General features: G+C 41.3%; 2 protein-coding genes across 5 annotated transcripts in view; one reads left to right on the forward strand and one right to left on the reverse strand.

The window, feature by feature from the left end:
- The window catches only part of DOCK2 (dedicator of cytokinesis 2), a 157252-nt gene that overhangs the window by 60750 nt on the left and 73359 nt on the right, over positions 1 to 23143 (reverse strand). The gene's annotated exons all lie outside the window — the stretch shown is intronic.
- INSYN2B (inhibitory synaptic factor family member 2B) overlaps positions 1118 to 23143 on the forward strand; it is a 28652-nt gene continuing 6626 nt past the window's right edge. Inside the window, exons 1-2 of one of the 3 annotated variants that reach the window (XM_066197619.1) lie at positions 1118 to 1316; positions 20205 to 22361. In XM_066197619.1, the coding sequence (XP_066053716.1) occupies positions 20986 to 22361 (1376 nt within the window). In that variant the 5' untranslated portion in view covers positions 1118 to 1316; positions 20205 to 20985. The remainder of the gene's footprint in view (positions 1317 to 20204; positions 22362 to 23143) is intronic. The other 2 variants (XM_066197621.1, XM_066197620.1) reach the window with 2 other exon arrangements.

Here is a 23143-nt window from a genome sequence, read left to right on the forward strand (position 1 = left end):
AGAATCAAAAATTTCTAGTGATTCTGTTAATCAGAGGAAGAAAAAGTGCAAGAAATGCTACTTTTTACATTCCGCGGGTGTTTAAGCAGCTATTAGGAAACTCTCAAACTTCTACAGAACATTTAATATATATATACACACACACCCCTTCATATCCCAAAACTTCTTTCAAACTTCCTCAAAAGGAAGCATTTAGTCTTCCTCAGTTCCTAAAGTCAAGATGATGAAAGAGACGTGACTGTATCTTGTTGTATCTATGAGTTTTCTATTATCTATCTACTCTATCTGTGAGCTTTCACTGTAAGTTACTGAAAGCCACAAAGACGTTTCTTTCCCAAGCAATTAAAGTGAGTTTAACGATTTGCAGTTTTTCTTCAAGACTATAAAGGTCCCCCTTTATCTATCCCTTTTAATTTACTGAAGTTTCGACACTCGGTTTAAAAACGAGACTGCTTTCAACGCTTTGATTTTATTTTAACAACGAAATTGGTGAGCATGCAAAATCATTTACTGGATTTCCTTGGATCCTTTCTGTGCCCTGGCTCGGGGAGTGCCCAGCCCGGGGTGTGCAGGTGGTGCTGGGGATGCTCGGTGCCACCGGGATGCTCGGTGTCACCGGGATGCTCGGTGCCACTGGGATGCTCGGCGTCACCGGGATGCTCGGTGCCACCGGGATGCTCGGCGTCACCGGGATGCTCGATGCCACCGGGATGCTCGGTGCCACCGGGATGCTCGGTGTCACTGGGATGCTCGGTGCCACCGGGATGCTCGGTGTCACTGGGATGCTCGGTGTCACCGGGATGCTCGGTGCCACCGGGATGCTCGGTGTCACCGGGATGCTCAGTGTCACTGGGATGCTCGGTGCCACCGGGATGCTCGGTGTCACTGGGATGCTCAGTGTCACTGGGATGCTCAGTGTCACTGGGATGCTCGGTGTCACCGGGATGCTCGGTGTCACTCGGGCTCGCACTGTCCCGCTGTTACATCAGAGTGGCTCCCAACCATTTTGTCCCCATTCCAGGGCAGGGAGCAGCTCTGCCTGTGGCTGTGTCCCTGCCTCAGCTGCTGCCTGTCACCACTAGAGGTCTTGTACTTCCCTCCGCCAGCTGCTCCTCGCTTCGTGCTGCTGGGGCTTTATTTATTTATTCCTCCGTGAGCAGACCCAGCACACTTCTTGCATACAAAGAGTGAAATTACAACCTAAAGGACCTATCGGACCTTCTTTTGGAGTAACCTCAGTGCCAGTGGGAGCCTTGCCTACTTTTTTTTTAAGGCTAAGAAGACTCATTTTCTGCAGGTAAACCAAAAGCTTTCAGGTAAGAAATCGTGTGTTCTCGGGTACTGATGCTCTTCTAAAAGAAATGCTGGATTTCCTGCAGTAGTACTTCACTTTTACAGTTCTGGAGCAGACAAACCTTTGCTGTGGCGTTAAATGCATAGCTGAAAGGAATAATGAATTGCAAAGGATTCGGTGCTGAAATTGTGTGGGGGTTTTCTTCTCATGCCTTGATTTTGAAAAAAGATTACCAGCAGAAGTTAGGCACGAAAAGCAGCTCGTATTTTTAGCAGTTCAGCATTCACCACTGAATGCCTTTCTAGACTCAAGTTAAATAATCACTGCTTGAAACGAGCAGCATTTCTTCACAAGCATTGAATAGATGTATCGTGATGCTTAAGGGCATAAAGACTTCAAGAAGGTTATTTCTTTTGTGAAAACCAACTTCAAAAAATGTGTCTAGCTGTGTCCGTGATTGTGGTACAGCACAAATGCCTTAGTGACTGGGTATGGTGATTTAAAAATTAACAGATGATATGCCTTGAAAAGAGCCATAAACAAAGATCACACCTTGCTGGCCAGGACCTCGCATCAAACCTGTCAAATTCACATCAGCTGGACTGAAGGACAATAAGAAATGTGTCAGGAAAGGTGGTTTGCTGCAAAAACTTCCTCCAGCCTTTCCATGTAACTGTAAAGCAGGGAATTGCAAATGCTGTCTGCTCTTTAATCATTTTCTCGCCAGCAATCTCAACTACCAGAAATCATCTGCTAGCATCTTTATAGGTTTAAAGCTTGCCCCTCCCTCCTAATCCCCAAATGGCAGCAATAAATATTGGCTTCTCAGAGGCAGCCTCAGATCCCTGAAGCTCCCCTGCACCCCCAGCACTGCCCCTCTCACTGGCAGAGCTGAAGGATAACACAGTTCCAGAGCCGTGATCAAACCTGCAAATACCTCCCTGCCTTCACTGAAATTCTCCCCCGGGCTTTAAGTGCCTCTTACTGGAGTGTGCAAAGAGCAGAAGTGCCTGTGAATACAGTAAGTTCTGCACAAGGACCAGCTCCTGTGCCTGGACACAGCCTGCGGGTTCACAGGATGGCAAAAAGAAATTCAGAATCACACAACAGTCTCTTAAAAAACTCATTTCATTAGGTCAAACGCCGTCCATGGGGATTGAATGGTATAAAAAAGGTTGTGGCAGACAAGGTGAAGTTCAGGTAGAATCTTAGCAAATCATTTTAGCTGTGCTCAAGCTCATTAGGATTTAGCCTGTGAATTACAGCAGAAAATGTTAATTAGAACTAGGTCAAATGTATAAAAAATGAATGCATCAAAGTAAACACCTGACTGCTGAGACAATGTGAACAGAAAAGAATCCAGAAACAACTCTGCATGACTGTAAGGAGATCTAATAAAATATTTCCCAACTTCAATCCATTAATTTCCTTCTGAACACGAAAGAACCCAAAACAGAAACAGCACTGAATTCTATGTTTTAAATCATCCAATTTTCAGTCAGACTTAAAAAAAATGTAAAGAAATAGGGAAATTGATAGTATGAACACAGCAGTGCTGTCAGGAGCAGGAACACAAGTAAATAGGTAGTCAAATGAAAATAAAACGGAGGAGAAAATGTCCAGGAAACATTCAAATTCTCCATCTACTTAAAACTGCCCTTATTAATACCATATATAAATGAAATAAACTGCTGGCTTTCGTATAAATATTGCAAAGTAGTGGGTGAGGTGAAAGAGAGGCTGTTTTGGTTGAGTATGTACAAAGTACATCAAAAGCAACTGCAGACTTATTCTGTAAAACAAACAAGGAGGAAGGTGTGGAACCTCTTGCACTGCTGAAAAAGTGCAAATTAGCTGTGGGTGCAGCGTGTGCAGAAGCAGAAACAGCTGAGGAACATCAGGATCATATGAGTGAGATGACAAACTTCAACACCTAGCAACACAAGCCCAGCACACTTTATAAGAGCAGATGGTGACAGGTTGCCGTAGTAACTTCAAATAGAGCAGCAGCACAAGGATGAGGCAAATGCACTGGAAAAACAACAGAAATAACACGGAACGAAGCTACATTTTGATCTAATCTGGTAGAAGGGTTTCAGTGGCTGCAGGGTAGGCAAATCCCCCTGCAGATGCACTGCTGGAAGGACTCAGGGGGATATTTATTTAATGTAGGCACTGAAGTAGCATTTACCCTCATTAATAGAGCGCTTTGCCAACACAGAGCCCGAGTGTAAACACAAAACCACAACAAAACCACAACAAAACCACATGGACGTGCTCATTTTGCTCACCCTCACAAGCAGGGTGAGGGAAGGGGGCTCTGCTTCCTCCTCACAACCTGTCCCCCCACACCAGTGATGGTTCATGTTTGATCAGCACACAGTTTTCCCTATGGGGCAAAGAAACTTTACCAAACAACCCAGCATTCAGTGGTGTTTGCAGCAATCATAGATTACATTTAATTCTGAACTCCCTTTTAGGATAAGTCAGAAGTTTCAAAATTCATTGCATGTTAGAAACAGTAATTGTAAAAAATAATGCATTTAAAGAGAGCGACCAAGAATTTCATTGGGCCAAAGAGTTCTGTTTTGGTTTTTTTTTTTTTTTTTTTTTTTTTTTTTTTTTTTTTTTTGTTCAGAAATAAGTACAAACATCTTTCTGGAAAATGTTTGTACTTATGTCATCTTGAGTGGTAATTACAGAAAAACTAACCAATCAACTATTTCAATCAAGTGTTAAAAATCATCAATATTTATGTTGTACCACAAGTCTGTTATTGAGAATGTCTCCAAAAACACTGTCTTCACAGAATGATTGAGTCATCACAGCTGTTCCTTGTCATGAGCTAAAGAGCAGCATGAGAACCAGTATGGAAGATGCTGTGATGCCACAAAGAACCACAGTAGCTTGAAGCCACAGCTCCTCAGAAAACCCCGCTAAACTTTGAGAACTGTGGCATATGTAGAGGTCGAGACGAACATCTTGATCATATTATGCGAATACTAAACAATACCAATCGGAAAGGAAAAATAAGCAGAACTTCAAGTGAATTGTTGATGCAGTAGTTCTGTTTCTCTCCAGAAATAGATGTCCCTGCCAATGCATGAGCAGCCCTAAAATGTACTGTTTGGAGCTGGAAAGGCACAAATACATAAACATTAGGACAGGCTGCTATGCAACAAACCTCGAGTATCCATCACGTGTGAAATGGGGAATAGCTCCCAGTCCATCCAGGCTTGGAGCCTGCCAATGAGCACATGGTACTAATAATTCATTTACAGAAACGTTCATCTACTCTTAGTGGGTGTGAGGTTTTAATTTTCCATTTATTCATTTGTACACTTCATTGGTTCTGTCTCCGTGTGTTTTATAGCTGACTGCACAGCACCCTGCCTCTGACAGCCTTGGATTTCTGACTGAAAACATGCTGGGCTGTTTTAGCTCGTTCTACCATTTTCTTTCCATTCACAAGGTTTAGCTAAAAGGATGGTACACCTATAAAAGCAGCAGACCACCAGGTAGAATAATACACAGCAATTTTGTAACACAATGAGAGAGTGACAGCAGCTGCTCTGCGCAATTTTAAGATTTGTTACAAGTTAGGCAAACACAACAATTTCAGTATTATTTCATTCAAGAGTTTTCCATACATAGATAAAAAGCAATAAAATAATGGTTCACGATAGGACATAAAAGTAGATTGATTTTCATGGAGTATATCCTTTGCCATACTTCTTATTTTTTACAGGGGTGTATTTCTAACTTTGTACTGATTTTCCAGCAATATGCAAAAAAAAAGAGAAGATTTTTCATTCTCTGCAATGCTTTTTCTGCTGCTGGGTTTTGTTGTTTGGCTGATTTTGTGCCATAAATCCACTCCAGAATTTCAGCTACTGTTTCTGGTTGATATGAACACTCCCCCGTAATTGATTTAACTTCTGTTTAAGTCTGTGTTCAAACACAGTTGTGTAATTTACTACTTTTCCTGTAATATTAACTTTGTGTTCGTCTCCAAGGCATATTTACAAATAAACTATGAATAGCATTAATCAATGAGGTCAGAAGGCTCTGAGTTGAGCTCAGCTGGTCAGAGCGTGGTGCTGATAATGCCCAGGTTGTGGGTTAAATGCCTGTATGGCCCATTCCCTAAAGACATGAACTCAATGATCCCCTCTGAGTCCTTCCAACCCAGAATATTCTGTGATTCTTCTGTGGTGCTGTGATCTGGAATGAACCAAGCATTGCTTGGAAACTGAACTAGTCCAGAGCACAGTTCTCAAAGAAAAAAAAGGAAGAAGAGGTGTTTCACCTCCTGACTTAAGCGCTGCTGCCACACTCCCGATCACTCTGCTCTTTCAGATGAAATCTCCCATCCTTTGCCTGCAGGGATCTGTGCAGCTTTTCCCTCCTCCTCTGCATCCCACTGATTGCCCCCCACAATCACCTGAGCCCCTTCCCAGCCTGGTCCTGCAGGCCAGGAGGACCTTCCTGCCCCGGTACCGGAGATGTCCACTGAGACACGCCAGTGTCCCAGGGCTGGCAGGCTGCTCGTTTCCCTCATTTCTCATTCCAAGGGCTGTTGCATTGCCCTGATGCCTGCTGTCCCATTGTTAGAGATGATGCACTCAGCATTCCAGGGAAACACTGGGGCTACACACCGATGGCTTATTCAATGTAATAAAAATTGGCCAATCTCTTCCATTTCCACTGGTAACCAAGCTGGGAACTTGCAAGGAGTGATTCAGGGGCTGGGGGAAGAGTTCCCTGCCCTGAGGAGCAACACTTAACAGCAGGAACCAACCCAGCCAGGGCTGCAACAGGAGGCTGCAGAGAACAGAGCAGCTGTGAGGGAGAGCAGCCCTGGGGTCAAAAAGAGCAGAACTGAGCAATCCAGGCTCTTCAAAGCGCAGAAACATCTTTTATTGCTGTGCCATGTACTTTAAATTTACACAATGTGAAGACGAATGTCTTGGATGATGATTCACTTCCTTAAAACGAAACAGAGCCACCTCCTGTATTCCCAGAACTATATCACTCTATTTGATTTTGTCCTTTTTCAGCTGCACTTACTGAAGACAGAAAAGTGAAATTAAATTTCAACTACTTGGTCAGAGATGAGACTAATAAAATATATTTGCGAGTGGCTAAACCAAAATATTATCACAATAGTTCTGCTTAAAACTGTTGGAAGTCATTTCCCTCCAGAAACTTCCTTCTTACTTTTAAATTGATCTTATGGAGAAAACAGGGCCCAATAAAAATAATTTTCCAACAAATTACGTCCATTACACTAACCAATCTACCCACGGTGTTTCTTTAGGATTGATTAATAGCAACTTGCAGCTGTTAGAACAGTTTTAATTTGCATCTGAAATATTTTTCATATTTAAATGATATCCACTAGGGGTTTTTATTAAATTTTTAACTGTTTTGTAACAGTGGGCTCCACTTCTAAGCTTGAAAAAAAAATCTTGGAGCCTGGTTAGCAGAGTTAACTGAATTAGCAGAGGGCTGAAAAACAAAAATTCATAGCAAAACCCACCATCTTTCTAAAGAGAGCTTTTCATACTGAATCTCGCATAGGTTGCTTAATGGAAAGCACAGGGAATTCTCCGTGAAAGAAAACCCTGTGGAAACACATGCATAAAGATGAAAGGATAAAACTCCAAAAATTACAGAATGTCCTGCCAAAGGACACAACCTACAATCCACAACCTACAGCCAATTATTCATCCTCCTCAGGTGTGGGTCTCTTCAAGGGATGTCACTTATGTCCCAGCTGGTTGAATTTCAATTGTAATGTAATATCAACAGAGATTTTTTTGAGACCCTAATAATATACAGATGGAAATTTCCCAAACAGCATTGTCTGCATCAATTATTTGTGCCTATGGTAATCTGTATTTTTTAGGGAGATTCTAACACATTATCCCCGGGCTCTGGCAGAATTAGGAACACTCCTTTAATAACTTAGCACCAGCCCAAGAACTGGATTCAATTTGTACTTACAATAAAAGTAGAATGATGATGAGGGTTGAAATTTCTTTGAATAACTAAATCAGGGATTGTTTCAGCTCTTGGTTTTTCTTCCATTTTTTAAAATGAGGAAAAAAAAAAAAACAAACCAAACCAGTTCAAAGCCTGTAAAAGGGAAAGAATTCCAGAGTGCCTTGGCTTAGGCTCCATCAGAGATGTGACTGTCCCTTGGCTGCTCAGTCACTGCAATCCAGGAGCCTCTGAATCCTAAAACCACAGTGGGACAAGATTGAATTCTTGTTTCTGGCTGTTGGGAAAATGCACCAGGATGGTAAAAGCTGGAACCTCTGCTCCCCTGGCATTAAATCCCTCTGACAAAAAATTGTATCCTTATTCTGAAATTAAAACTTGCTCCCCAAAACACCCCAAACATAAACCATCCTCAGAAAAATGGGGGAGTATTGATGTAACAGCACTGTATTACAACAAACCTTCCCAAACACAAACTGAGCTTCAAACAGTTTTCAACAATTTCCCAAATACGATTATCAAAATATTTTGCGGTGCCATATCATCTGCCTCTCTGAACTCCTTCTGAGGATGACGACTGTGTGCCAAAAGGACACTTCTTTGTGTTGCTTTACTGCCAAATATTCAAGGCTATTTGCAGAGATTTATTTTTCCTCATCTCTAAGCTAGGATTTAATTCAAATAGATGGTCTTGCTAAGGAGCCAAGGTGCCAACACCTTCTCCTGGACAGAACAAACAGAAATAATGAGTGTAGATACATGTTAGGGAATTGCAATCCTAGCAGGAAACAAACAAAAGCATATAAAAGCAAACTTGATCAGTGAGAGTGCCAGAGCAATATAATTTGTTATGCCTCTGATATTGAGAGTTTACATCACCTGAGCAGCCTTATAGTCTCTTATTTTTATGATTAGTCACTGCAATACAGAGTGTGGGGGAGCATCAGAACATATCTAACAACACACAGAGAGAAAAGGTGATGATTAGAACCATTACACCCTACACCTCCACTGTATTTTCTATATTAGTACTGTTGGGTTTAATAGCAGCTTCAGGACTGTGCTGCTGAAGCTGTTCATAAAACCTTCTTAGATCATGGTCAGTAGTGTCATCTCTGCTCTAATCCTGCCCTGAAATGCCACCAAAGGTGAAGCAGGTAATTTTCCGTCTTTTTAGTTCTGTAGAGCTGAGGGACAGAAAGAGCATTGGGTAGACGCTGAACCATCACACAGTCAAAAGAACTTCCGAGACATTTGAAGAGCTATCTCATACTTCGAAAACATCATTCTGTTATGTTTTATAAACAAATCCTTTTCCCACATTAGTTAGCATAAAGCCATTGAGCTGAATGTTCCATTCCAGACCTGTGTCTGTTGATCTATTGTGGGGTTCCTGGTCAAAGACTCTCCCAGCTATGGCTGCAACATTAAAATATTAAGGCGAGGGTCTGGGAAGCTGGAGGGACTGGAATCAAATTTTCCATTTAGATTGTTATCAGTTTTCAGGCCATGTTCGTTAAGAAGAAGAAGGAAAAAAAAAGCGAGTTGTTTTGCTCAGTTTTTGTTTGAATGGAACCTGCTAATATTTTATATCTTAAAACAAGATTTCCTAGACTGCAGAGCTCTGTGTTAGGAATCCAGTAATGGAGAGTATTTTTTTTTCCTTAAGCATTTTCCTTAAAAGAAAAACGTCTTTCTTGTTTTTAGAAAATATGAAAAAAAAAGCATTTAGTACTAGATTAAGGCAATTTGTCTTTTTTCAAATGGCACTGGAGTCACATAAGGTAAAAGTGTCTTTTATTTGATCTCCTCCTGGTACAAGGTCTTGATCTCCAAGACTGTTAAAGACAACAAACATTAAAATACTTTAGGAATATTTAGCAAACTATTACAAATCATCGATATATATTAAAAAAAAAAAAGCTACAACCAAACGAGGAGAATTAGTATAATTCATCTGTCGGTCCTGAATGAATAAGGCAGTAGAGGAGGAGGAAATTTGAAATACAGGAGCAGTAGTGGAGCTCCCTTACCCCTTCCAGATCATCACAAAAGTCAGTCTGCCTCTGCTGCAATTAGAGAGTTCCAGGACATTAGGTCAGCCCTAGCAGGTTGTGCAGCTCAAGGCACAGATGCTCTGGAGGAACAGAGCATCCAAGCATGAAAACAGGAAACCAGTGATGTGGTCCCAGGGATCTGGGAGAAGACAGAAAAAGGAACTCGCACCGTGCCGGATTGAAGAACACTGTGCAGGATTTCACAGCAGTGTGTGGGAATACACAGGAACGGCAGAATATCGAAGTGCAGAATGTGGGCATGGGCTGGCAGAGGGGTTTGGGCTGGCCAGACGCTGTCAGCAGCTGGGAAAACCCAAACGTGGCCCTTGTTCAGATGATTTCCCTGCTGCTGGTTCCAAGTCCTGCAGCAGTGCTGTCCCCACAGGTTTGGGCACACCACTGCTCCCGGAGAAGCGGATGGGGCAGACAGCCCGATGTGCAAACCTCTGGGATATCCCAGGGACATGCAAAGGCCATGGAAATAGGCCTTGCTAATCTGCTAACAGAAATCTAAATTATTGCAACAGAAATAGCCCTGAGAATGCTGGGATTTTCTGGAAGCTCCTCGCAAAACAAGTGACACCAGGATTACAAACATCTCTATCAACGTATGAAACTTTTTTTTTAAAAAAGGAAGTATGTTCCCCCTGAACTAGGTCGATTCCTGTTACACAAGGATACACATGCCCTCAGGCTGCCAGTTAGACATTGCTGCCTCATAACTCTTTCTCTGGACTTAGGGGAATAACGAAGCAATCTTGACAGATTACACATGGCAACATCTCTGGGTTCTATCAATTTTTTTTTAAAGCATCTAGTTGGTTTGGTTTTTTTGGTTTGATTGATTTATTTTTTTTAATTTTACAAGACAAACAAACCAACCACCCAATAAAACCCTGAAACACACACCTGATTTTATGCAGCTAACACATTATATGATAACCCTAACCGAAGCCCCTCTAACAGCTGCTGGGTTGTTTGCCTGGCTCAGCTTTGTGGCTAAGTACTAATCTGGTTTCTTGCTTAACTTTTTCTGGAAAACCTTGGAAAAACCGCATGTCTGGCCATGTCTGATGTGAGACACAACCACACCTACGTGCTCCATGTTTTACTTGCCTTCGTAATAACACAGGGTTACATTTCAGCATTTTGCCTGGATCACACTGCTACTTATCCAAAATAAACCTAAAGCTATTCCCAAGGAGACCTTTCACATTGAAATTATTCTTTAAAATAGTAATAATATATAAAAAAAAACCCACTACAGTTTTCTGAAAATAACCTCATTGCAGGGCCATTAAGGCAACACAGTGATTATATGGAATAATGAAGGAAGGAAGGAACTTCTGTAAAACTGCTGATATTTCACTAACAGGCCCTGGGGGATCATCCCAGGGGGACAGAAAAGAAGACAGGTCATCTTTGTTCCTGAGACTGGGCAGGCCATACTCCATATTATGTAACTACTTCAGAGGCTGCTCTTTTCTTCTCCAACCAGAGAAGATACAATCATGTAGAACACTCAATTGTTGGGCCATTCTGCATTCTTACGCTTAGAAGAGGATCAGAAAGTACAGGGAAAGTGAGTTTAAGCCAATATTCATCTGCTTCTGCAATTAACTTACATATTACTTTCAAAGGACTTCACGTATCTCAAAACATGTGAGGAACTGAAGTTTCTATTAATTTGTACGGAATGCTGCATGTCTTCTACCTCCTGTCTTCTTTGAAATTAATTGCCCTCACTTGTGGAAAAATAATTTGAACGTACAAAAAATTTCTTGAAGATATTTATCTCCTTGCAGCCTTTTAGTTAGGCCAGCTGCAGTTCCCAAATAGAACTTGTGGACTTCTTCAAACTGCCAGCCTCAGTAAAGACTGAATAACAAAAACCCCAACCCTGAGGGACAAGCAGGTGCCCCACAGCTCAGGACACTGCAGATTTATTAGATGTATCATCAATTATTACCTTGTCCGACTCTCTAAATATAAATTTGTAGACTAAAAATAAAATTTTAATTTATACAAGGTATAAAATCGTTTACAAGGTACCAATACTGAGAAATACCTGAAATGGGAAAGGCAAGGAAACAAACAGGCTTTTGTTTTGCCCTTGACATCACAGGGACATGAGTTTGTGTTGCCCAGAGAAGGTGTTCATTTCTCCAGCAAGGTTCAGAGCCCTTGGAGTGTCCAGAGATGTTCATCTTCCCCTTAGTGACCATCAGTGGTCATCAGAGGGTCACCTCCCTCCCTCTATGGTGCCATCTTAGAAACTCTTAGAAACAAGGTGGAGAGTGAAATGTTTATCTACACTTTCATGATTTATTTTTGTAAGCCATGATTGCACTTTGGCCTTTGGACATGTTCCAAGACAGCCCAGACACAAGATCCATGATTCTAAATGTGCCCAGCAGGACATAAATATATCTATGTGATACTTTAGTGTGTTACCAGATCACTCTCTCACCCCATCTCAACACAAAATGAATCGTCATCGTCCCACTTTTTCTGCCTTGGCATATCCTTTCAAAGAACATCATTATGATCTCACCGCATGCACTATTTCCTCCTCCTAAGGCCCCACAGTTTCACAGAATTTCCTTCATCCCCTCTTTCTGTAGGAGTTATCTCTGTGCCAAAGACCCCCAGCTTCTGAACCTCAGCCCTTGACTTGGGGGCATTGTGGCTTCTCCTAAAATAACCTCAAACTCCAGAGTCTCAATTCCTACACATGGAGAATTTATAGATAAAAGAAATTATCCACATTATTTTTTTAATATTAAAAAATAACAAATAATATCAAGATTAAGAGCTGAAGACAGAGAAGTAATTCGTTACAAGGTTGATAGAAAAATTGTAAATTCATCCTTTGAAGTTTTTTTTAACATGTCACCTAAGCCCTTCAGTCATTGTGGCATTTCAGTTCCAGCCAATGTCCGGTCCCTTTGTAGCTCAGAATGTTTCCAACTCCACGAGAAACTAAACAAGCTTTCGATAAAGAAGAAACACACATTTTCTTTTAAATACCAGGAGAAAAAGTTGCTTGGCATTTTTTCTTTGAACGTTCCACATTCCAGCATTCCTCAGTACCTGTTAGCACTGAGACAATTTAAGCTTTCATAACCTGTCCCAAGCCAGCAGTAACCACCAAAAAAAGAAGCAAAAATAAAAGAATATTATTTCAATAAAATGTGAAGAACAAATTATCCAGTTGTTTATCTTGCTCCAGTGGGACAAGTTTTGACTGAATTTTTATTCTATTGCTTTGCAGAAAAACCAGTATCTAGCCATAAATATTTTAATAATATAAAACAATGCTACACATGGTAATAATGCTTTAACTAGGAATGGGTGTGTCTGTCAGATCATGAGCTGCAGAGGAACTTTCATTTTCCTGGTGCTCCTTACATAGGGAGTGGTGCAAAGCTTGGAGAGCAATTGTAAGGCTAGGTTATTTTTCAGGCTATAAATAATTAACTGTAGTGGGATTCTTTCAAATCCTCTCCTCACGAAAAGCAAGGCTTCTCAAAAACAAAGTTCTCTCTACCTTTAGAAAAGGTAGTCGGGCAATAATGATGCCACAATTCAAATTTAAAGGCATCTGCCCTGCATAATGATAATAATCTGTGCACCTCACAAACAACATTAAGCTGCAGATTGTTTAAATATACAGGGCAGAAGTGGTGCATAAATTGACAGAATAAATTCACAGAGAATTATGGATAAGCTGGTGAAGCAGAAATAAAACACAACTCTAAAAACTACCTTTACAGTGCTCATAAAAGAGAACGAACCAGCGCCCTTCCTCCTGGATTGAAAGAGAAGTCTTGCACAACAGAGCAGACACAAGTAAAACATTCCTGTGTTGTCCCTTCCCATTATTCTATTGCAACACAAATCTACTGAGTTGTTAATAGACAGTCATGACAGCAAGAGTTGTGTTCTTAACAAATGCTTGTAAGTCCTATAAATCTGAGCTTTGAATTTCCTTAATGCCTTCACTATTGATGATATGAAATGTATATTTTGCAACTGCAAAGTCAGAAAAAGAGAACAGACATGCGAAGATTTATCACGCAATTCTCCTCCATTTAATTGTAACCCCTCAAAATACATGTGACTGAGCTCTCCAACGTCAGCAGGCTGGTGTATTTTGATATAAAATTACTTATAGCAGAGACTCAAAATAAACAGAACTTTCTCTCTCGCTCTAGTCTTCACCAATCCCCCTCCAGAATGGATAATTCTGGCTCCTGACAGGTTGAGGATAGGATGGAACAGAACTCACACAAGAACCTGAACTATCAACCTTATTGCCAGTGATACCACAGCTCCATTTTGCAAACATTCAAAGAGGAGATGTGCCAAGGCATCAGAGCGACTGAGCAGATACACTGCAGAGGGATAAACCTGAGAAAAGCTTCCTCTGACTCTGAAAAGAGCCATAACTGCTCAGAGATTTTCTCAGAGGAGTCCCCAGCTCGTTGGATCCCAACCTCCATTTCTCCTCCACCTGTAGCTTTTTGTGCCAGAATTTGGGAGCCTGTGGGAAGTGTCAGTCTCTGCAGACACCCTGCCAAGACCAATAAGCACAATTCCAGTCTCTCCTGCACTCACTGTCAGGCAGTTGCTGCTAACTCAGTCTGAGCTGCCGTAATTCAATTCCCTCACACCAAAAATGTTTTTGAAATCTGGCATCGGGGCGGAGGCAGAGCCAGGTGCGTTCAGCTGAGCACACAAACTACATCTCTGGAGGATGAAATATCCAGTTACTCACATTGCTGATGTCATTCACTGGTCTTGAGGAGCACAGGTAAAAAAGCCTCGGGATGCAATTTTGAATTCCAGCCCTGTTACCGCAATGAGAGCTGGCCCAATATTCCCACCCAGGTGCCAGTAGCTCCCCAGGGAACAGAAGCCATGGGAGAATGCATTTCACTGAAAGCTGGGCATGGTTTCTTCTCTCACTGCTTCCCCAAATGCAAAGGTTTGTGACACAGGTGACAGTAACAGTTGACTCCTTACATTTACTGAAACTCCCGCATACTGAAGTGGCAAAAAACCTTCGAGAGATCCTAAAGAAATCTTGGTGAACACACAGTGCCTACAAGGCGTTCCACACAGCTGCAGCACGGCAGACTGCTTAACACTTCTGGATGCAGCTTTGCCATGTCGTTCTTGATCCGGAGTGACAAATAATTTATTGGAATAAAGCCCCCAGAAGCCAACTCAAAGCTAAGGGGCTGCAGAAAGTACACTCAGAACTTTTTTTTTTTTTAGAATTGAATAAATACTGTAGTGATGAAAACAACTCCAGGGTTGAAGTCACTGTCTTCGGCAAGCACCTTATACTAGTTTTAAATGGTTTTCCTTGCTGCAGTGTCTCAACAGGAGAAAGGCGCTGGGCAGTGGCAACCTGTCACACAGGAACCATGAAAAGGCAGCTTTTAAATTTGCTACTTGGGAAAAAATAGTAAGTTTTGCTGTTTAACAGGCATAGTCAATATAATTGACAGCCAAAGAGAAAGTTCAGAAGGTCATTTTAATGCAGTAATCTGTCTCTAACCAAGTGCTGAGGCCTGCAAAGCAGCCCAGTGTGCAAGCCTGCCTATGCACAGGCTACCTACAGATCTACATACAGCTCTGTTAACGTTTTATTGAGCCTGAATGCAAACCTACAATAATCTGAAGTGTAAATTGCATGCATGCTTTGATACAAACATGAAGTACTTAGCAATATTTTTTCAACTGATAAGATTTATCCAAGGAAGAGCACTGAAATTTGGTGCTGTGAAGCAGCTCTTTGGACACTTTCCAGCTCACCAGCCTGTCACATTGGATAACTTCCCTCTCCCTGTAGGCATTCAAGCAGTTCTTCAAGAGAAATTTCTCAGTTTTAAGTACACTTATCTTTGCAAACTAACACTGAAAAAAAAATCCAACTTGTGTCTTTGTATAAATATGTGACTGAAATGCTTCCCTCTTAAATGACTAAGGAGTTGTATTTTACCTCCTGACACTAAACCTTGCAGGAACAATTTCCAGTATATGCTCCAGAAAAAAATACTGAGATAAAAATGTTTTTTCTAATCCTTGAAGACTTTTTTTTCTGACAAAGCAAATGGAATCTATCATCTTTTCAAAGGAAAAGAACTTTCATTTTTTGTTAAAGTAGACTAAAGGAATTTCAAGTACCGTGGTTCTGAAAGTTATTTCAGAAATAAGATCATCATGGTTTTATCTCTCAGTGCATCTTCAGCACTTCATGTGGAATGGCATTGCATCATCTCAATCAAATTACAGGCAAACCACACTCAAGTTTCATCCCTAAAACTTGCTTAGCTAAGTCCATTTTCTGCTGCAGTAAATATCACATCATCTTCTCTACCCAGTCTCACCAATCTGAAGTAATTTTCAGCTCTTGCTGCAAAATTATTCAGAGACAAAATCCTGTAATCTCTTCCATCAATGAAATGTTCCCTTTCTGAGGACAGAAGCTTCCATCCTACCCTGTATTCCTCATCTCTGTTAGATCCTCTTCTCCAGTGACCTTGATCCCACCTGGAGGAGGCTTACAAAACCCACCAGCAGGATTTATCAAAAAGTTCTTGCCTTCTTCAGTCCTTTTTGCTCAAGCAAAGTCCCTTCAGCATTACCAAACCACTGCCGTAGGGGAAAACTGAACCCATCCAGGAACATCCAGAGAGCTCCTCTGTGGCCATGCACACCAGGAGAAACAGATATTCTGTGTACTGCCCAATTAGAGCAAGAAATAGAAGAATATTACGTTAGACAAGCTGTGCACTGGAGAAAACTCCAGGTACAAAACTATATTCCACAAATTACTCCATCTCTCACAATAAACACATTCACTTTCATAAATAGCTTTGTGCTTTATTCTGTGGGACCCAAAGCAATAAGATTCCTTGTTGCGAACAACAACAGGCCCCTGTACACAGAAGCCATTTAAAAATCTCTCTCAGCAGTTTCATCTTTCCTGTTCCCTGCCAGCTTTCCCTGTGTATCACAACAAGCTGCAAATTTGCACTTCTGGGGGACTGTATCTACTTTATAGGCTCTGCATCTGTCACCCATTTTCATCTGAAAATATTCCCTTCAGAGGCCTGCTTGCATGCAGTTCCTCTGGAGCTCTGAGCACATTCCCATCCATTTCCCTCTGCAGGAAAGGAGGACAGTAAAAAGAGGTAATTTTCAGCATCATCCAATTCCAATGGTTTCAAATCCATCTCTGGCTCTCCGTGCTAGCTGGTGATGCATGTTCCACTGCAGTCTCCAGGGATTTCAGAAGCATATCTAAACTTATCCTCAACATCTCTCATTATTTTGAGGAAAAAAAACCCCAACATGACTTTCATGCAAAGAAGAGCTATGACTAAATTAGGCAGCTTGGCCAACAGCTATTGCTGAAGTTTCTGATGGAGGCAGAAAACGAAGGGGAAGAAAAGCAACAACCAAACCAAAAGCACTCAAAGTCTTAACTTGGGCTTGTTAACTGAAAAAAAGGTACATTTCAGATATCAATTTTTTGTTTTGAAAACTGAACCTGCACAGAAGGAGAGCTCTGCTGTGGCCGGGCTGTTTGCAGCCATTGACAAGCACACAGTTCACAGCAGCCCCCACATGCAGCCTCTGATCCCAGAAAGAGTTTAGGAACCCTGGGAAGATTTGCAGCATGAAGGGAAAGTGAGAGTCACACAAATTTCTTAGAACCTGAGAATCTCCCACGTAGAAAACAGCTTCTTATCAAACACAAACAATAATTAAATACAGCAAGCTGCCTCTCTAAACTGGAAATGTCCATCAAACGTGCGCCACAGAAAGTCTGTATTCTACAGGACAAACCACAAACCAGACACGACAGAAAACTCACGAGTTTGAATAGATTATCTTACAGTTATTACAGCTGTCACCTACCACAGGATCAGAACAGTTTATGTTGGACAGGACCTTAAAGATCACCTCGTTCCAACCCTCTCCCATAGAGTGAATTGGGAAATTCCAAGCGTGGATGCTCAAAAGTGGAAGGCAAATTACATTAATCATCTTCCTGTTGAAAGCCCCCACAAACTTTTACCTAGTTCCTTTATTTATTGGAAGGGTTCTGTCCAAACATTTTGTTTCAAGAAATACTGTTTTTAAAACATGCACAAGGGGAAAACAAAATTCTAAAATACATGTCACACTTTTAATACAAGAAAATTATTTTTTGAACAAACCTGTCAAATGAAAAGTTAAGGCATCCAACAGCAGCTGAAAGAGTTGGAAAACCATTGTGAATAAGGGACTTTTGGCACAAACTGCAGAAAACCCCCAGAACCACCAGTCTCACACATCTGCACTCATCCAAAATCCCCACTGTCTGTTGCATGGGCTTTTCACTCCATGGAATTCCCTGTAATCTCCATTTATCCTTACCATCTGCACTTCTCTACCCACAGCTTCAGCCATTAAACTGAAACATTAACCAAAAAAACCCAACTTTTGACTCTCTTGAAGAAATTGGGAAGGCAGAGGCAGGAAAGATGGAAGAAAAATGATGTAAGAACATACTTACGTCCTGTTGTCGAACTTCCTCTGCCTGTCAGTCTGAGTGAGCTGAGTGTGCGTTTCTAGGAGCTCAAACCCACAATCCCCAGGCTGGAAAAGCAGTTCTGTGGCTGTTGGAGGGGGCAGGTTTTACACCTGAGCGTTTTCTAGGGCGTTCACTTGTTACACCCTGGGGTACAATTTCAGTGGAGCAAGGATAAGTTTACACGGAAGAGTAACTACCACCGCTAGGAACTGCGTGTGCAAAGCACACAGAGACCTTAAAAGTCAAGATTTTCTTTAATAGCATCAGCCATGGCAAAGAGAAAAATACGTAATAACATCAGTGAGATTCACAGACTCCAAACATTGGAAAGAGGAGCAAGGAATGTGCACCATTTCAAAACCACGTGAACCATCCAGCACCTCAGGGGGCACTTATCCAACAGGGGATGGGGGGACTGGAACAAACCCCCAGAGCTCATGGAGCAGAGCAGCCGAGGCACCAAGCAGCGCCCAGGGAAGGGATGGGCAGGAAGAGGCTGCAGGGCTGGATGTGAGGTCACGGAACATTCAACCCCAGTAAATTTCTTCTGCTAACACTGTTAGTATTACTACAAGACAGTAATTTAAAACCGACTTAATCTTTTCTTCATGAGTAAAATAAGTTAAATTAATGAACTCGAAGCATTTCTATGAAATGGATCCTTAGGATTTTTTTTTTACTTCAGTCAATGTCAAATAATGAGTAAAACAAGAACTTTAAATTGCTGTGTCAGGAAAGAATGAAGAATTAGATGCCGGGCAAGGAAAAATGTTATTTAAACTTAGTAATTGGCAATGTTCCACTGATTTGTTAACTCAAGCACAGACACCTATAACTCATTGAAATTCACCAGTCTGGGTTTTCAATCCAAATATTTGAACATTCCTAGCTATATTTTTTTTTTCTTTCAGCTTGATTTAATATAAACAGCAGCACCAAAATGCTTATTACAATTTATAGTAAACTCAGAGTATTGGATGACAAGGTAGCTAAAAATCAACACGGTTAAAATAGCAATTTTGAAATTAAGAATGCAGGAATGTAGCTCAAATGCCTCTACAGCTGAAGGAGAGAGCTCTCAGAAAACCCTTAAGGGCTTTTTACTTTTATTTAAAACACAAAGGATTAGCTTTCTAAAGCTTCTTTTTGGAATTTAATTGGGCAAGTAAGTATAACTTTTAAAGTAGTCCATCTGCCTGGAGCACAGCAGCTGTGATGGGGAGAATGCTACTGCAATATTTGGATAAATTCTCAAACGAAATCGTAAAAAGTCTCTGGTAATTAGTGGATGAAATGAGAACCCAGAACTTGGCACTGGAATGTTGTTTGCAGAAACTGTTGGACTTGTTTACCGTGACTCTTGTTCCCAGTGCACAATCAGCACAGACATTTCCGTGGCTTCATGCATATCACAAAAGTAAAATCTGGTATTAATGCACATATTTATTTCCTCAATATCTTACTTGACATTTCTCTCTGCAGTGAAAGAACCCAGCACTCATTTTCTTCTAAAGCTCTATAACAGAGTAATATCACATTATTACTTTGCTTAAATTATATTACAGTGCCTAAAGGTTACTTGATGCTACAGAACAGTTTGCTATATTCTGTAACAAGATCTTTCCCACTGCACCCATCGCCTCAATTCTTGTAAATTTAATATGGTAAAATCTGCGCAATGCTTAAATAAAAGGTTCTGAGCTAATGGAAGTAGTAAGGCTAATGAAATGACCAGTGAATTAAAAGGAAACAGGATTAACAGTAAATTACCACTGTGCTGGGAATTTAACTGCAATCTTGTACTCAAATCTGAACACTTGAAAATTAACAACTTTTAAAAGAAAAAAAAAACCAATCCGAGTTGTGTTCAAACCTCAACTTGCCTCCAAGTTAAAAACTCACATTTGTATTTTCAGTTTTGGATATTTCATCCATGAGAGGATTTAATGGCCATTTTCAAATCTGACTGCTTAAGTTTTAAGATCTGCATTTGGGACCAGATCCAGGCTTATGATATTTTGTATCTGCTGTATAAATATATATATATATATCCATTTATTGAGCATCGTATTTCATATGAAAAAAAACTTAAGCCACTTCAAAATTCTATACCATTTTTCAGTTTCTGTCCAAGTACCTCCTTGCCAAAGTTACAGACGCAGTGATGATGGGGAGTTCCTAGGAGACGGCAGAAGAGAATCACAGCGTTTGCCAGTTTGCTCAGCTACAACTGTTGTCTTTTTATTTGCAGGAAACGCTGTCCGCTATTCTGCTTTTTCTGGTTATTCAGCCTGGACCTCTGTCCTGTTTACAGAACTGAGGCAAGCCCTTGGATATGATCTGCCTTGCGTTTGCAAGAAAGGCAGCAGCAGCAGCTACACATCAGTAACTTTCCTCACGGACTCCCACTGGATGCTGCATTTTGCCCTGGTCACAAGTGGTGACATTTTCCTCACCTGCTTGAGAAGATTGGTTTCAACTGGACATTAAAAAGATGGCTGAGGAAGAAAAACCGTCTCTAAAGAAAGCGGCTCAGTTGGGTATTAACGGGTATATTCCACCAGTACAACTATGCATCAGAAATGAAAATGCTCCCAAAAGTTATTATGCTTGTTTAGACAACATGCAAATAAAACACATGTGACTGGTCCATCAGGAAAAGAAAAAAAAAAAAAAAAAAGCTGGATCCCTAATGGAGAGCTGCTGTCAAATGAGAGCCACCAGGAAAGCCATAGACTCAACCTTACCTTTAAATTAGTTAATTGAAGTAGCCTGTTGCAATTTTGTAGTACAAAGACCATGTTAGCTGCAGGTAAAAGGATTTCTGCATTCCCGAGCTACAAGAAATCTTTCCTTAAATTTTCTATTTAATTTATCTTAGTTTTTGGTCTAATCAGCAATTAAAATTGAAAGAGGATGCCTAAAGACAACAAGCCAGTTGAAAATAGACATAATAACAAGGAGGAGAATGATAAGCTCCAGGAGTAAGCTGTTAATTTGTGTCTTAGGAACAACATTAATATACAGGTCAAATGTCCAATGAAATGGGTCGCAAAGAAACACGTTACTTACAGACTTTAAATTGTGATTCAATGGCCCAGCAAGACATGAAAATGCGACCAGTGCTGCTGAAAAGGAACAGCCTGGACTCGGCAGATTTTCTGAGACACCCCCAGCACCGCAGGACCAAATCCCAGCAGGTCCGCTTCAAGGAGGATGGTGTCAGCACCAAGGCAGAGCTGGAAGCTAATCCTGCCCGAGACACAGCACTCACAACTGGGAAAACAGAAATACTTAGGGATCACAGTTTTTTGCTCACTCAGTCTCCAACTTTTCCAAGGGCTCAGAAGGGGCTTCGGAATATTGCCATACAGACTTCTCCCAGCCTCAGGAAACACTTCCCGGTTTTTAAAAGGAAAAAGCTGACAGTAAGCAAATCACTGACGGAAATGCCAGCGGAGCCTGCAAGCTCTCTTGAGGTAAATGGCAATCTTTGTGAACCAGACATTCTGTCCTCAGAGCTCTGCTACTTGAGGATAAGTAATCACCTGGAGGATGGATGCAGGAATAGGGAGGTGGGCTTGGGTCAAAGGTCGTCAAAAGCACAAAGCAATGGGCCAAGGTACTCGGATGATTTCTCAGTGTCAGACAAGACAACTGCGTCTACACAGGTGCCTGAATACATTCACGTGAGTTTTCCACAAGACAGAAACGTTCCCCCGGATGCCCCAGACACAACCACAGCTTTGAGTAATTCACTGCATTCTTCTACCGTCATCAACAGCAATGAAAGTCACGAGAACAGCACACTGTCATCTGATTCGGAAAGAGCGGAGCCTTGCCTAGGCAATTCCACCAACTGCAGCGAATGTAACCCCCGCTCCGCTGCTGGTGAAGCGCAGAAAAGTGACTCCGAGCCACCCGTAGCCGCTCAAGGTGCCAGCAGTAAGGAAACTACTCCACTGTCAGCCCCGTCAAACCACAGCTCGTCTCCTTGTTCCCTCGGAGACTGTCACCAGGCAGGAGAGCACAAGCCGGGTTCCAGCCACGTGACGGCACCAAGTGGCGATGACCCAACAGTGCCACTGACCAGCAGTAACGCATCAAAGCCGTGCCTGCCATGCAATGCTGAGATCGAGAAAAATTCCACCCAGTCAGATGTTTCCCAGTGTAACAGCTGTTTAGAAGGATTTCACATAAAGTCTTATCCGCCGAGGAATGAAATAAACCCGCAAAGCAACAAAGAGATTAACGAAATAAATCAAATTCACTTGGCACATGGCGAACTCTGTGCCCTACAAGGCAGGCTGCAGTCTGTAGAGGAATCCTTGCAGTCGAACCAGGAGAAGATTAAAGTCCTTTTGAATGTAATCCAAGACCTGGAAAAATCCAGAGCCCTCAGCGAAGGGTATGGTTCATTTTTAATATTAGCAATTCATCAGAAGTTTAAAGTAGATGTTAGCATTCTTTTAACCTTTGCCACTGAAAAACACAGCTCTTCTGATATTCAAAGATGAGTTTGCAAAAATGTATCTTACACCCTTTTTGTGGTATTTGGGTCTCAGCAGAGAAGCAAGTCCCTTCGTAGCTTGGCTTTAGCTGACACTGCCTTTACAAAATCCAGTGCAAGACCCAGCTTAACAACTCCCTTTTTCATTTAGATTTAGGGTGTTCAAAGCACGGCAAGGTCAGATACACACAGAGTGCCAGACTGAGAGCTAAGGACAGAGCATGAGAAGGCTCTCAGCAAGAACTCACTTCAGACTCTCAGATTTCAGAGTGGCTCCTTTCTGCACCCCCATAACGATGTATAAACCCCTGTTTTTATTGTCAGTGTGGTGACACAGGGACTGTGCCAACAATGCAAGCAGTATTTCTGCATTAACATGCATTATAAATAATAATAATGCCATAAATGCATCTCAAGATTGGACAAAGTTAAAATGGAATTTTAAATACTTTTATGCTCAAAACAGGTTTTAGAATATCCTAATAGAGCTTTCCAAACTATCAATAATAACTTTCCAACTCACAATTCAAATAAGAATTTACACTCATTAAAAATTTTAAAGTAATATAAATCAAGTTAGCTTGTGATTTTACTCCATACATATTACCTTCTTCTATCTGGAAACGTTAACTGGTAACGTCCATCTGGCTGTTAGCATGAAAATATCTTCATTAGCTTCC

The sequence above is a fragment of the Chamaea fasciata genome, unplaced genomic scaffold (genome assembly GCF_029207755.1).
Source record: "Chamaea fasciata isolate MVZ Bird 193981 ecotype frontalis unplaced genomic scaffold, bChaFas1.0.hap1 SCAF_15, whole genome shotgun sequence".
NCBI lineage: Eukaryota > Metazoa > Chordata > Aves > Passeriformes > Sylviidae > Chamaea > Chamaea fasciata.